This window comes from Dendropsophus ebraccatus, chromosome 5 (assembly GCF_027789765.1).
Source record: "Dendropsophus ebraccatus isolate aDenEbr1 chromosome 5, aDenEbr1.pat, whole genome shotgun sequence".
Classification (NCBI taxonomy): Eukaryota; Metazoa; Chordata; class Amphibia; order Anura; family Hylidae; genus Dendropsophus; species Dendropsophus ebraccatus.
This window is the reverse complement of record NC_091458.1, coordinates 104233750-104249837: the sequence shown is the minus strand read 5'-3', so window position 1 is coordinate 104249837 and position 16088 is coordinate 104233750. Positions and strand designations below refer to the sequence as shown.

The 16088-nt window shown below is 46.9% G+C and overlaps 1 protein-coding gene across 4 annotated transcripts in view; it reads right to left on the bottom strand.

The window, feature by feature from the left end:
* Nucleotides 1-2108: 2108 nt before the first annotated feature.
* Nucleotides 2109-16088, bottom strand: part of LOC138792866 (ATP-binding cassette sub-family C member 5-like) — a 101692-nt gene continuing 87712 nt past the window's right edge. For all 4 annotated transcript variants that reach the window (XM_069970868.1, XM_069970865.1, XM_069970867.1 and 1 more), the window contains 2 exons: nt 8579-8743; nt 2109-2694 (listed from right to left, as the gene is read on the bottom strand). In XM_069970868.1, coding sequence (XP_069826969.1) covers nt 2569-2694; nt 8579-8743 — 291 coding nt within the window. In that variant the 3' untranslated portion in view covers nt 2109-2568. The remainder of the gene's footprint in view (nt 2695-8578; nt 8744-16088) is intronic.

Below are 16088 nucleotides of genomic sequence, written 5' to 3'. Positions count from 1 at the left end.
TTCTGGATCCGGTCGGGTCACGGAGATCTCAGCCGCTGCAGCCCGGCGTGCGCGCTGGGAGATGAGTCCAACACTCCTAGAGAATGACAGGAGAGTCCAGCGCGCTCCGGGCTGCAGCGGCTGAGATCTCCGTGACCCGACCAGATCCAGAAGCGGGATCAGGTCAGTATAGGGGGCTGTAGCGGGGGTCGGGAGCCTGTCACCCCGGCACGGGGAGTGACAGGTTCCCTTTAAGAAGTCCAGCGATTGCTAAAATCCTGCAGCCTGCTGGGGGAGGGGGAAAATTGATTGCAAGTAAGAATTTACCTCTCCTTCTGCCCGCGGGACCCCTGTTGTGCTCTGGGATCTCTGGGGTGTCCACGTCACAACCCAGCTGATGGACTGGCCACTCAAGTCACTGACTGGCTGAGCGGCCAGTTCAGCAGCTGCGACAGGCTCCGCTCCTGCTGCTCACTGCGGGCACGAGGAGAGGTAAGTGCCTACTTGCAATCAATTTCCCCCTGCAGGCTGCAGGATTTTAGAAATTGCCAGACTTCTCCTTTAAAATGATAAAAAAAACTACTTTGAACATAAAAAGTCTTGTTAAAGGACTATCAGCATATCAGACTGGTTGACCGTTTTGACTATCCATATGTATTGAAGGCTGTTTGATAGCAGTATGACGCATAGGATTTAAAGGAGAAGTCCGGCGAAAATTATTTTTTTATATGTTATTACTTATGGAAAGTTATACAATTTTCTAATGTACATTAATTATGGGAAATGCTCATATACTGCTATTTCCCTTAATTTAGTGTATCAGGAAGTGTTAGAATTATCTCTGAAGCAGTGACGTCACGACCAACGGTGTAATTCCTATGGAGTGTCCAGCAGGGGGCGCTCTATATATAGAAGTCAATGAGTACCATTGACTTCTATATATAGTGCGCCCCTGCTGGACACTCCATAGTAATTACAGTGTATGTAATGTAATGTAATGTAATGCACTGTACTGTTGTGACTTTATGAATACATTTATGGAATACATTTGCAGGGCACCGAGCAGGGAGGGAGAGAAGTGCCATCTACCTCCCCCCCCTTGCTCGGTGCTGGGAACATATACAAAGCACTACTCCCCCATTATCTGCAGATAATGGGGGAGTAGTACCTTTTGCTATCCCTATCACCGCCCGCGCCGCCGCCGCTCACACAGGGGCTGCTGTTCATGCCCCCCGCCGCTCCCCCTCCTCCTCCTCCTCCTCCCGGCATCAAACTTACGATCGCGCCGCTGATTCCCCGCCGCCCGCGCCGCTCCTAACTACCCGCCCGCTCGCTCGCCCGCCCCGTTCCTGGCCACCGCTCTCTGCTCATGCCGGCCGCGTCAGCCCACCCCCACCCCGGCCGGGAGCACGGCGCTTCCTGGTGTCCCCGGCCGGGGTGGGGGCGGGCTGACGCGGCCGGCATGAGCAGAGAGCGGTGGCCAGGAACGGGGCGGGCGAGCGAGCGGGCGGGTAGTTAGGAGCGGCGCGGGCGGCGGGGAATCAGCAGCGCGATCGTAAGTTTGATGCCGGGAGGAGGAGGGGGAGCGGCGGGGGGCATGAACAGCAGCCCCTGTGTGAGCGGCGGCGGCGCGGGCGGTGATAGGGATAGCAAAAGGTACTACTCCCCCATTATCTGCAGATAATGGGGGAGTAGTGCTTTGTATATGTTCCCAGCACCGAGCAAGGGGGGGGAGGTAGATGGCACCTCTCTCCCTCCCTGCTCGGTGCCCTGCAAATGTATTCCATAAATGTATTCATAAAGTCACAACAGTACAGTGCATTACATTACATTACATACACTGTAATTCCTATGGAGTGTCCAGCAGGGGCGCACTATATATAGAAGTCAATGGTACTCATTGTCTTCTATATATAGAGCGCCCCCTGCTGGACACTCCATAGGAATTACACCGTTGGTCGTGACGTCACTGCTTCAGAGATAATTCTAACACTTCCTGATACACTAAATTAAGGGAAATAGCAGTATATGAGCATTTCCCATAATTAATGTACATTAGAAAATTGTATAACTTTCCATAAGTAATAACATATAAAAAAATAATTTTCGCCGGACTTCTCCTCTAAGGGGTATTCCCATCTCAGAAAATAATCCCAGCCCCCTCTGACCTGTTTGTAGCTGCCTGAGGTGGCTGGGTAGCTGAAAAAAGTGGGTGAGTTACCCTATTTGCAACTGGGGTAGTCACTGAAACAGCATGTCTCGCAGGAAGGACTGAGCATGCTCTGGATTAAAACATGATGGCCACCACCTTCTGTAAAAGAGAGTCCGATATACGTCTCTATTATCTCAGCAACCTCTCCCCCCTAACCCTGAGATTTGCAAGAACATTAATACTGCATAGCCATAACTTATAATCACTATGGAATCACAGCTGCTGCTGACTGGTCCTCTTTATACATTCACTTTACATGTGGGCCAAGTTATTCTTCACATATTTATATCCAGACCTATAAATCTCCTGGTGGTGTAAATGTCAGTGTATTGGGACCATAAATCCTTTTTAGTTTTCATTTCAAACCACTTATAATATCATTCCTTAATTTGGGATCTGTCTATTGTTGGTATAATTAATCTTCTTTCTGCGGCGACTGCCATGGCATGGAATGTAGATTCTTCATTAGACAACAAGACTGATGGCTTGTCAAACTCTATGATCTTTCAAAGAAAAAAAACAAACACATTTAATGCATCATTCTATATCTCAGGATAACAATGTTTTATTACCTATCCATTGAAAGACGACCACATTACTTAGGTCAATCACTCCTGTAGACACTGAACGGAGCAGCAGTGTATATGCTTGGCCATGGGGGACTGAAGCGACAGGGTTTCCCCCTCAAGAGTAGAAGGTGTGCCACATCTTTAATGCATTCTTTTTTTCTTATGCGTTTCTATTATCCAATTGTAATTTGTTTTTGTTTAGTTTTTTTCCACATTATTACAGGGGCTACCATCTTGCTTGAACTATTTTAACAGTATGTAGTGTATACTTTACAGCAAGCCCCATAGACTATAGGCACAATAGAAAGGACCTCTTCCAATCAGATGAATGAGAGAGGCTCCTGGGCATACTTGATGACCAATATAGAGGTCATTCTACAAGAGAGGGGGCTGAATTGTGAGCAACAGCTAGTGTGTGTACAGTGTGAGTGCAGTTCACAGCCGTCTATGCTAGCTAGATAGAGCACCCTTTAATAACTACTATTATAACTTCTTTTAGATTCTCTTATCTAGAGAAACGTCGTAATCAAGGACTATGTCTGAGGGTTTTTTTTCCTTTTCTTAATTAATACAATGGTGAACAAGAGGTGTAGAGAATTCTCATTTCATTTATTTTTTTCAATGGTGTCTTGTGTTTTTTAGGGCCCTTTTTTAGGGTTTTTAGAGCAATAATCTGGCCAATCAGGCCAGAAATCAGGCTGATTTGGCAGATTATTGCTCTGTGTAATGGTGCATTTACACAGACAGATTTATCTGACAGATTTTTGAAGCCAAAGCCAGGAATGGATTAGACAAAAGGAGAAATCTCAGTGTTTCCTTTATGACGTGTTCTTTGTCTATAGTCTGTTCCTGGTTTTGGCTTCAAAAATCTGTCAGATAAATCTGTCTGTAAATGCACCATTACAGAGAAAGATTATCTGCCAAATATTTGAAGCCAAAGCCAGAAACAGACTATAAACAGATCAGGTCATACAGGAAAGCCTGAGATTTCTGCTCTTTTCAAATCCATTCCTGGCTTTGTCTTCAAATCTTTGGCAGATAATCTGTCAGATAATCTTTCTGTGTAAATGGACCCTAATAAAGACAAAAAATTTATAATGAAACCATCATCGGCTGATCGTTGTTGTTTATTCCAGCCTAAAAATCATCGGCCGCTGCATGTAATAGCAATGTATGGCCGACGGCTGATGACTGTGTAAAAAAAATAATACACCTCTACGATTCTTGATGTTCTTTTTGCAGCCACCGCTGGAACTTCAGAGCCGATCTTTAAAGTGACAAGCCGATCACTGGCCAGTGATTGGCTAAGCGGCCTGTCACTTCAAAGACCATCTCTAAAGTTCTAGTGGCAAGGAGAACATTAGGAATTGTGGAGAGGTATGTATAAAATTTATTATTTTACACATTTAAAGCAAGGGTTGCTCGGACATATCTAAACATGTCTATGCAGCCCTTGCTGCACTATTATTGAGCCATATAATAGGCTCAGTAAGCAAGCGCCGATATAGCAAATCACTTACATTTGTGATTAGGGCCATGTAATATGGTCCTTACTGGGAACAGTATCAGGTACTGTCAGGCCCCAAGCCTCCTTTATAGGTAGTGGTACACTCTACACCGCCACTTACCTATATGGGCCACTCAGTAAACAGCAGTGCATGATGCAAAATGAAAGGACTTGTTGCTCTGGATGGTGTTTCCCCTTCAGGAGAAGAATGTGAACAATATCTAGAAGATATGGTGGCCATTCTGCTCCTGAACCGAGCCAGCGGCTATATAGCTGAAGGCCAAGCTTGTTCTGAGAAGAAGGCCTAACACTTTGTTTTACGTAGGAGGCATAGGAGCTAAGTGGCAATGCAATGGCCTGCAAGGTAGGAGTTAAAGTGTACCTGTAGTTTAATTTATTTTATTTTTTTTGCAGAAATCAATAGTACAGGTGATTTTAAGAAACTTTTTGTATTTGGGTTTATTAGCCGAAAAATGCATTTTTTTATCATGAGGAAGCAGTTTGAAGCTCTCCCCACTGTCTTCATTGTTCTCTATGGAAAGGGGAGGGGTGGAGGGAGATGCAGCACCAAAACAGGACAACAAAGAAATAATTTACAGCTACATCACTGGGCTATCTCCTCTTAAGGGTACAAACCCACACACCGTATACACAGCAGATACGCAACAAATACGCAGCAAATACGCAGCACATTTGTTGGTACAGATTTGATGCTGTGTTCAGTTATTTAGATCTAATCTGCTGCGTATTTGCTGCGTGTTTGCTGCGTATCGCAGCAGTAAATACGCTGCGTATACGGTGTGTGTGTTTATACCTTAAGTCAGCACTGACCTCTCTAACCTCTGAATAGAGGCTTTCACATAGCTCCTCCTGTGTAATCCTTTGTTCTCTGCTCTCTACTGGACTCATCTCCCTCCTTCCTCCTCCCCCCTCCCCTCTCCATAGAACAAACAGGGGCATGTCTGATGCAACAAGGGGGGGGGCTGGGAAAAGTCTTTATTTGCCTAATAAACCCAATTACAAAGTTTCTTAACCTCTTAACGACATCGGGCGTAAATTTACGCCCTGATGCCGGTAAGGGAGTTCAGAGCGGGGCCGCGCGGCAACCCCGCTCTGAACCGCGGCGGTCCCGGGTGCCGCGTGTAGCCCGGGACCGTAGGTATTAGCGGGCACGGTCCAATCGCCGTGCCCGCTAATACAGTAATCAGATGCAGCTGTCAAACATGACAGCTGCATCCGATTACCGGATTTAGCCGTTCCCTGGTGTCTAGTGGAGGAGATCGCTCCTCCGGGATGTTATCCCGGAGGAGCGATCTCCGTTTCTGAAGCCGGCCGGGGACCGCTCCAAGATGACGCCGTCCCCGGCTCGGCACTCGTTTACTTCCAGCTGCAGCAGCCGAAAGCAAACGAGTGCCTATCTCATGGATCTCTGCAGCATATCTATGCTGCAGAGATCTCTATGAGAGATCAAAGCACTTATACTAGAAGTCCCCCAGGGGGGCTTCTAGTATAAGTGTTAAAGTAAAAAAAAAAGTGTTGTTAATAGTAAAAAGCCCCCTCCCCTAATAAAAGTCTGAATCACCCCCCTTTTCCCAGGTTATAAATAAAAGTAAATAAATAAACAAACATGTTTGCTATCGCCGCGTGCGTAATCGCCCGAACTATTAATTAATCACATTCCTGATCTTGCACGGTAAACGGCGTCAGCGCAAAAAAATCCCAAAGTGCAAAATTGCGCATTTTTGGTCGCATCAAATCCAGAAAAATTGTAATAAAAAGCGATCAAAAAGTCGTATATGCGCAATCAAGGTACCAATAGAAAGAACACATCATGGCACAAAAAATGACACCTCACACAGCCCCATAGACCAAAGGATAAAAGCGCTATAACCCTGGGAATGGAGCGATTTTAAGTGACGTATATTTGTTGACAATGGTTTAAATTTTTTACAGGCCATCCGATACAATATAAGTTATACATGTTACATATCGTTTTAATCGTAACGATTTGAGGAACATATATAACAAGTCAGTTTTACTCCAGGGCGAATGGCGTAAAAACACATTTCCCCCAAATAAACAAAATGCTTTTTTTTTTTCAATTTCACCACACTTTGAATTTTTTTCTGGTTTCGCAGTGTACTTTATGCAAAAATTCAGCCTTTCATTGCAAAGTACAATTAGTGACGCAAAAAAATAAGGGCTCATGTGGGTTTCTAGGTGGAAAAATGCAAGTGCTATGGCCTTTTAAGCACAAGGAGGAAAAAACTAAAACGCAAAAATCGAAATTGGCTCTGTCCTTAAAGGGTTAAAATCGCCTGTACTGTTGATTTCCGCAAAAAAAAAAAAAAAAAAAAAAAATACAACAGTGACACAAACCATATAAACATACTTGTAAGTTATAAAAAAAAAAGTATCACAAAATGTACATATGCTCTTTCATAACCATTTTTGTCATAGACTCAGGGCCGCTTCTGCCATGAGGCGGAATGAGTATTCCGCCTCAGGCGGCACATTCTGGGGTCCCTTTAGGGGCGGCAACTTCTGCCCTGTCATCTGACTCCCGCCGCCCGCTCAGGTGTCCCCCTTTCCGCATCCCTAGAAGCTGCAGCTCTGCAGCTTCTAGGGATGCACTGCCGTCAGACTCGTGGCCCTCAGTGACAGGAGAGGACGCCCCCACTCACACTGTAATCCTCTCCCCTGTACGGCATCCGCTGGGTGACAGGCCCCTTCCCCAGGCCAGGTCACAATGCTGTACAACAGAGAGCGTGTATGGCGCTGTGACCTGGCCTGGGGGAGGGGCCTGTGTGGCGTCTTCTCCTGTCACCGAGGGAAAGGAGAAGCGGTGGATCCCGGTCCGGATGGTGAGGAGGGGAGCAGGTGGGGGCCCTCAGGTTTTGCCGGGACTGTCCTGATTCTGACGAGACAGCCCCGGCAAAACCATGTCCCGGGAAGCTCCGCCCCCTGCCGCGGGAAGCCCCGCCCCCTGCCGAGCGCGAGTGATGTCACCCATGCAGAGCGGGAGAGGAGTCCCTGGAAGACTAGAGGGTCCATACTGGTGAGGTGAGTATGGCTTTTTTTGTTTTAAATACAGATGAAGGGGCTAGTGGTATGATGATCAAGGCACAGGAGGAGGATGAAGGGAGAAGTAGTATGATGATGAAAGGGCAGAAGGATGAGAGGGGTTAAACTATGATGATGAAAGGGCAGAAGGATGAGAGGGGTAGTAGTATGATGATGAAAGGGCGGAAGGATGAGAGGGGTAGTAGTATGATGATGAAAGGGCAGAAGGATGAGAGGGGTAGTAGTATGATGATGGAAGGGCAGGAGGATGAGAGGGGTTATACTATGATAATGAAAGGGCAGAAGGATGAGAGGGGTAGTAGTATGATGATGAAAGGGTGGAAGAATGAGAGGGGTTGTACTATGAGGATGGAAGAGGAAGGAGGATGAGAGGGGTTGTAGTTTGATGATGGAAAGACAGGAGGATGAGAGGGGTAGTACTATAATGATGGATGGGCAGGAGGATGAGAGGGGTTATACTATGATGATGGAAGGGCAGGAGGATGATAAAGTGGGTCGTAGTATGATGATGGAGGGTCTGGAGGATAAAGGTGGGGGTAGTAGTATGATGATAGGGCAGGAGGATGAAGGGGGGAGTAGTATGATGGTGGAGGGGGAAGGAGGATGAAGGGGGGAGTAGTATGATGATATGGGTAAGGTGGTCTCTGAGGCTAACAGTATTATTGAGTGTCTGAAGCTGGCAGTATTAGGCCGTCTGAGGCCTATACTATTTGGGGGTCTCTAACACTTGGCTCCCCATATGTCACCACCATTAAGACTGGCACTTATACATGCTCCTCTGCAGCCGCTGCTCTCCGCTCAAAGAAGTATTATGTTACTTCTTCGAGCGGAGAGCGGCGGCTGCGGAGGAGCGCACGCTCTCCCATAGATGGGCTATGGGACAGTGAGACAGGCGGGATCCTGCGGCGGAGAGTTCCACCGCGGAATTCCACCTGTTTTACTCAGTGTGAACATACCCTTAGTGTATGCACTTCTGTTATATAGTTCTGTATGCACTGTTGGTATGTAGTTATATATGCAATGTTCACTGCTGGTATATAGTTGTGTTTGCGGGGGAAGGGGCGCAGTTTCAATTTTCGCCTCAGGCAGCATAGAACCTAGAATCGGCCCTGCATAGACTTGAAACATTAATTAAGTGTTTGATTGAATTTCTACTAAAAAAGTGTGAACACAGGTCACGCAACTGAAATACATAAATACTGATCTGACATTTATATTTTTACTTACTCTTCCATGGTCCATCACCATTATTCTGTCACAATGGAATACAGTATTAAGGCGATGCGCTATAATAAGCACAGTGCATTTACTAAATGCATCATTTATAGTGTCCTGAATCAGTGCATCAGTTTCATTGTCAATTGCTGCCGTTGCTTCATCTAACATTAATATCTGTATATATGGAAAAAAAATGTAGAAGAAAATAATGTTAGAAAAACTTATAAATTGTGGTAAAATGTGCTAGTCAAAGTTTTTTATTGGTCGAGTCTGAGTGTTCACACGTTGACCATTCAAGTGAAAAATCGGGGAGAGAAGCAGACATGGCCACACTTCTCTCCCTGCTTTGTGTCTATGAGAACAGGATGGATTCATACACTTACATTGGGAGTTCACACTAAGCACAGACTTCTCAGCTAATTCTCGTGATCGGTCGGGGGTCTGATCACACACTATCACTTATAAACAGTTTTTTCCTTAAATGGCAGTGCCCATTTAAAAGCAAAAATGGTACCCCTGTCTTATCCACATATTATGCCATAAATATCTAACCAGAGGTCCCATCATTTGTTAACCTTACTTAGGGAGAACAGGGGTACCTAATACTATTTGTTCAATTAATGTAGATGTCATTTATACCTTATCATGTTTATATACTATACTTTATATTGAATTAACCCTGTCAATCCCATAAGCCATCAATGTAAGATTGTAGTCCCAAACTGCGTCTGCTGCTTGATGATGAACCCACAACCACATGTGGTGGCTGATCACCATAATATATTTGCGGTATTTCCAAATTCATGCAATTATTAGCCACCCCATGTGGATATGTTTTATAATGTAGGAAAGTACCCTCAAACTAAAGCTGATTTGATATAAAGTAATAGATTGACATTTATTCTGATTATGAACCCCCAATAATTTGTTATAGGCTCATTATCAACCATCATAGTTTTATGGTTCAATATATTTTTATTAAAGAATTTACAAAATAAACAAAGTAAACAGACATATAAAGGGTATACACCCATCAAGTGCTTTTCGGCAAGGCAGAAAATGCCAACAGAATGATATAAAAACAGGAGTTGGTAAAAGAACTCATAACATAGTACCCGCCAGAATGTGAAGGGTCAAGTCATTCTGCCTATATCTCCTGAAGATAGCCACAACATATATAACCATGTAGGCAGTCGGTGAATCTACATTAATTTGCAAACACAGAACAATAACAAGAAATAGGGTTGTTAGACCAACACACGCCGACAAACACTGAACACTTAAGGGGGGGGGGGGTTTAGTGGGGGGGGGGTAAGAGGGCAAGAGTGGGAGCATCAAAAGAAAGAGAAAAAAGAGAAGTAGTCGTGCTGTCCATTGGTGTGCTATCTAAGAGTCCAATGAGGACTGGGTAAAATAGGAGAGGAGGAGTAGAAGGTGGAGGAAAGAAGTGGACGGAGAAGACTAGAGAAGAGAGAAGAGAGGGGTCATGGTAGCGGTAGCCCGTCGCCATCCAGCCTCTCAGTGGCAAAGGAATTCAGGTCAGGGATTTACGTACCTCCCAGGGAGTCATCTCCAGCCAGCCATCTGACCATCTCAGGGGAGGACTGGAACATAATCCAAATCCTCCATTTTGTGGAAAATGTCTTGCTCATATTATGCTCGTCTGCTCTCAACTCTTCCATGCGCATCAGGGCACTAAAGGCCTCGGCCCACATAAGTCTAGAGGGAGGAGTGGTCGTCCGCCAAAGCCTAGGAATAATTTGCCGAGCAGCCAGAAGGAAAAAGCCCAGTAGGCCCTTCTTAATCGTAGGCAAAGAGCCAGGCAAAATAGAAAGAAGAGCCATTTCTGGCGTCAGGGTCAGGTTATGGGATGTGACCGCGTTGTACAGGGTCTGAACACCTTGCCACAAAGAGTACACAGGCGGACAAGTCCACCAAATGTGGAGCATGGAGCCCACGGCTTGAGAGCACCTCCAACATGTGTCAGGCACGGAGGGGAACCATTTGTGGAGGCGCTCAGGCGTCCTGTACCACTGGGCCAACACTTTGTAGTTCAATTCTTGTAATCTAGAGGAGACAGTAAGTTTATGAGTAAGTGCAAAGGCTTTCAGCCACTCCTCCCCGGTAAATGTCTTACCAATCTCTCTATGCCAGGCCGACTGGAAACCCAACAGCTGATCATCAGTCCCCTCTGACAACATTATACCATATAATAAAGATATTTTATGGTCTGGAGGCTCAGCAGCTATACATATCTGCTCAAAGGTGGTCAAACCGGTGCAAAGCTCCCTCACTGGCGCCAAGGAGCCTATCTGACTGCGTAGCTGGAAGTAATGCAACCATGACCCCGATCTAGTACCTCTACCCCCCTCTAAATCCCTGAACGGTCTTAGTCCAGTGGCCAGGACCACGTCCCTAACCCTGGGTGTGTGCGTGACAGACAGGGGGAACAACGCGGAGCGGCCCATTAACCCAGGGAAGTGAGGATTATGCCAGAGGGTGTGAGGGGGCCCGGAGCAGAAACCAAACCAACTTTAACTGCAAATCCCTTCCAGGAGGTATATAAGGTCTTCAACAGTGGGGAAAGGTCTATATCCCTCGTATCCACCTGTTTGGGAATCGAAAAGATCCCCTGGGCGGCATGAGTGTTAAGGGTATACTCCAGTTCGACCCAGAGTTTAGTTGATGCGTTGTGGAGGAGGTCCAGGACGCAGGCAGCAACCGAAGCCCTGTAGTACAGGGTGAAGTCAGGCAAGCCTGCACCACCACTGTCTTTCTGCCTAATAAGGATCGAGTGCCGCAGACGCGCCCTGGACGACCCCCACACAAACTTTGAACACATACGCCTGACTCGCCTCAGGAAGGAACATGGGAGACAGATGGGAAGGGTCTGGAAATAGTAAAGAACCTTCGGAAGGGAGTCCATCTTTAACACACTAATTCTGCCAAACCAAGACAATGGCAAGGTGCCCCAGTTCCGAAGGTCCCTCTCTAAGGTAGGTAAAAGGGGTTTAAAGTTGAGGTCGTATATGCAGGAAGGGTCAGCCGGGATATGAGTGCCCAAATATTTAATGTGGTCCGATCTCCAGCTGAACGGAAAACTAGTAAGTAACAAGTCCACCTCCTGGGTCGGTACAGTAATATTTAGGATCTTTGATTTCTGTAGGTTCACTTTAAAATTACTAAGAGAACCAAATCGTCTGAACTCAGACATAACATTGGGGAGGCCCACCCTAGGGGAGGACATGTATATCATAAGGTCATCCGCGAATAATGACAATTTATGCTCCCTCTGCCCCACGCACACACCCCTAATGGCCGTATTCTGTCTAAGAGCATTTGCTAGGCTTTCCGTAACCAGTATATACAAAAAGGGAGATAGGGGGCAACCCTGACGGGTGCCATTGGAAACCCTAAAAGGGCTAGATAAAGAACCGTTTATCCGCACCTGAGCCGTCGGGCACGAATATAGGGCAAGAATTCTTTCCACCATTTTATGACCCAGTCCCACCACTCGGAGGGTCTCCTCCAGGAACCCCCAGTGCACCCTATCAAAAGCTTTCTCAGCATCAACTGTCAGGAGGCACAGGGGGTTCCCAGAACGACAAGCCCTCGAAATCAAGGAAATAGTTTTAATGGTGTTGTCCCTGGCCTCACGACCAGGGACAAAACCCACCTGCTCTAAATGGATCATACCAGGAATCCAGGGCTGGAGGCGGAGGGCCAAGATCTTGGAGTAGACCTTGAGGTCAATGTTGATCAGAGATATTGGGTGGAAATTACCACACACTGTTGCGTCCTTCCCGGGCTTCGGTATGACTGTTATATGTGCCCTTAAAGCCTGTGGTGGGAAAGAACTGCCTGCAGAGATGGCATTAAAGGATCGCACCAAGAAGGGGGTAATCAAGTCCCCCAAAACCTTGTAAAATCGAGGCGTGAATCCGTCAGGGCCCGGGCTCTTACCGGCCTTCAGGTTCTTGATAACCCCCAACACCTCCTCAGAGCTAAAATCCGCATCCAGTTCCTCCACCACATCTTCGGGAACCCGTGGGGGTGCAAATTCAGATAGGTAGGACTTCACTTCCGCCTCCACCTCAGAGTCAGCAGGCACATTGGGGCCTATGTTATAGAGTGCAGAATAATAGGACCTAAATTCCTCCAGGATATCTGCCGTGGAGAACACAACACCCTTGAATGGGGAGTTCATGGAAAACAGGTATGACTGCTGAGGTCTGGGGTGGATGGTCCTGGCCAGTAACCTACCACATGTATCCCCGTATTCAAAGTAATTGCATTTCATTTTGTCCCGCATGCACAGCGAACGCTTATCTAAAATATTCAGGATACTCTGTTTGAGCATCAAGAGTTCCGCTTCCAGAGCAGATGTCGGAGCTGCCTTGTTAGATGCCTCTCTCTGACCCAGATCTACTAATAATTTCTTTAATTTAGCGTCATTGGCCTTTTTGAGCCGGGCCCCGTGGGAGATGAATACTCCGCGGAGGACACACTTTAAGGCCTCCCATTTTATTGGGTGACTGGATGAGTCCTCTGCATGGATAGACTCAAAGTCCCCGATGGTCTTTTTAATGTTCGCAAGTCACAGCTCATCGTTCAACAAATTGTCGTTGAGACGCCAGCTAAAGCTTTTGTTTAAATGAGGAGCTAGCCCAGTACAGGAGCATGATCCGACCAAAGAAAGACATCAATAGAGGCTTTCGGGTGTAGGTCTAACAGCGCATGCGAGACAAAGAGATGGTCTTACCTGCCATAGCTATTGTGGGCCTGGGAATAATGACTATAGTTCCTGACGCCAGGGTGAAGCACCCTCCACAAGTCAACCAACCGCATAGCCAGTAAGCTCTTTTTCAACCTGCAGATGGCTCTGAGAGGGACCGATGACCTACCCGTTGAGGAGTCTATACCTGGATCCATGCAGAGATTAAAATCACCTCCCAGCAAAATAGAGGAACCTTCGGCAAATGAGGCCAGTTCCTGAAGTGCCCGGACTCCGAATTCCACTTGACCCTTATTGGGAAGATATAGGTTAGCTAAGGTAAGCACAGTATTTACAAGTTTAATTTTTACAAACAGGTAACGCCCTTCGGTGTCATGCAATGTCCCAACCAACTCATGTTGGAGTGACCTGTGCATGGCTATAGAAACACCACATCTCTTCTTGTCAGGGTGACAACTATGATACCAAGAGGGGTAATATCTAGAAGTGCTTTTAGGTGTGCTAAGAAGACTGTAGTGGGTCTCCTGCATCATTGCTATCTGTACTTTCTTTTTGTGTAAGCGATACAAAATCTGACTCCTCTTTGAGGGGTTAATTAAGGCCTCGCACATTGTACAAACAGAACGTTAGGTCTGCCATAATAACCAGTTAAGGAGAAGTAAAGACCAGAATAGTGAAGCACACACAAGGCTCAGCCGAGACGGGCACCCACTAAGAGAGGGAGGGGGGTGAGGGCGAGATAGAAGAATAGAGAGAGAAGAACAAGGGAGGGAGACACAGACAGACCAGACAAACAAGACATAGACAAACATAGACAAGACATAGACAAACATAGAAGTAGAGGCTAAACCGACCTCTGAGAACATTTATACAATTCTAATTGTCAACAGACAGTATCAGCCGATGGCTATTGTCCCTAGATGGGAGAGAGGAAGACCAGGTGGGTAGCAATTGGGCCTACCCTAGCCTTAACAGTGTACCCCTAGAGGGTATGGAGATGAGAACCTCAGCACACAACAGTAATAACAGAATGCACAAACTTTACACAAGAAAAGACACTCTCAAAATGTGCTAACTAAGAAACCAGCAACATAGACAGCCATTGGGCTGCCACAGGAAATGTCGGGCAACATGGATGCCCCGCAGCTCAGGTAGGAGAGTCCCGTCTTTCGCGCGCTTTTCTCTGGGGTTTCGGGGCCACTCGCTGCCATCTTTCTGCAGGCGGTGGTACTGGGAGACTGCAAACCGTAGGCCAGTCTGGGATAGATATATCATCGGTATTTCAAATGTCCCCAGAAATTTCGGGAGGTCCCCCAGGGATCGAAATGATGCAGACCTTCCCTCCTTCTTGGCAAATAACTGAAAGGGATATCCCCAACGATACGGGATGTCTCGCTCTCTCAGAACGTCGAGCACCGGCCTCAGCACCTTGCGTAGTTGTAGGGTACGGTGTGCTAAATCAGGTAACACCATCAGCTTGTTGCCCTGGTATGATAAGTCTTTAGCCTCTCTTGCTTTCTGCAGGATTGCCTCTTTATCCTTGAAAAAATGGATCCTGCACACAATATCTCTAGGGCGCATAGGATCTGCAGACTTTGGACCAAGGGATCTGTGGATCCTATCTATTTCAACCGCTTGATCTGGGGGACGTTGTAGGAGATGCAGAAAAAAGTCTAAGGCCCAGGTCTCTAGCTGGTTAGGCCCCACATCCTCAGTAAGGCCCCTGACGCGCAGGTTATTGCGGCGATGACGATTTTCTAAGTCATCAACAAGAGCCATGAGCTCCGCAATCTGAGTAGAGTTAGTCTGGATAGCTTCTCTGTGCATATCTAGTGTAGAAAAGTCTGTTCCTGCACGTCTTCTATCTCCACTATTCTCTGACCCACTGTTTGGAGATCTTTCTGCAGGGCTGCAATGTCATGCTTATGGGAAGATTCTAGCTTGGTGAATAGCGAGTCCAACTCAGATTTAGTTGGCAGGGCTTTCAAGTGTGCCTTCCAGTCCCACTCATCACCATAATCTGTCAGCCTCTGCATGTCCCCACTAACCTGCGTCATGGTGGTTGTTAACGGCGCAGCCACATGTGCCCAAGATGGCGCCCGTATTTTTGCCTCAGGCGGAGGAGGCGCCTCGGCTCACACTGAGCCCGGAGAGGATGCAGGCCTGGGATCCGGAGAGCCAGCGTCTCTCTCACCGGCGTCTCCCACGGAGTTGGAGTCACGGGAGGCATTCAGGGAAGGTGGCAGGAGCACCAGAGACAGAGGGGAGCCGGACTGCTGGGAGCTGGCCGGGCCGCCATGTGAGGAGGCTGAGCGGGCACTTCGCAGGTACCGTTCCATAGCGGCCGATTCGTCTGTTCCCAGGGTAGTGGATACCAGAGGTTTGCGTCTGCGGGTGCGTGTCATTCGGGTGCTATTTGTGCCGGTTAGCGGTGCTGAGGATAGTTTATTCGGCAGGGTAGGACCGGAGCTTAGAGAGTGTGCTGCTCACTCCGCCATGACCAAACCACGCCCCGGCAGATTTCCATCATAGTTTTATAACAAGTAGCAGTGCATCAGAACACTTGTTACCTATTTAATTTGTATAGAGGTTTAATAACAGTTGTTTGCTTTAAAAAGTGTTCTGTTTGGGGTCAGTCTGTCGTAATAAAAAAAAAATTTTTACTCACCTAGCCCAGTTCCCCCCAACCACATGCCCTTTAAGTCAACTACTGGCTTACCATTTCTGCATGTCCAGAAAAAAAGCAGGAAGCTGTGCTCCCTACAGGACAACTTTGTGGTCGAG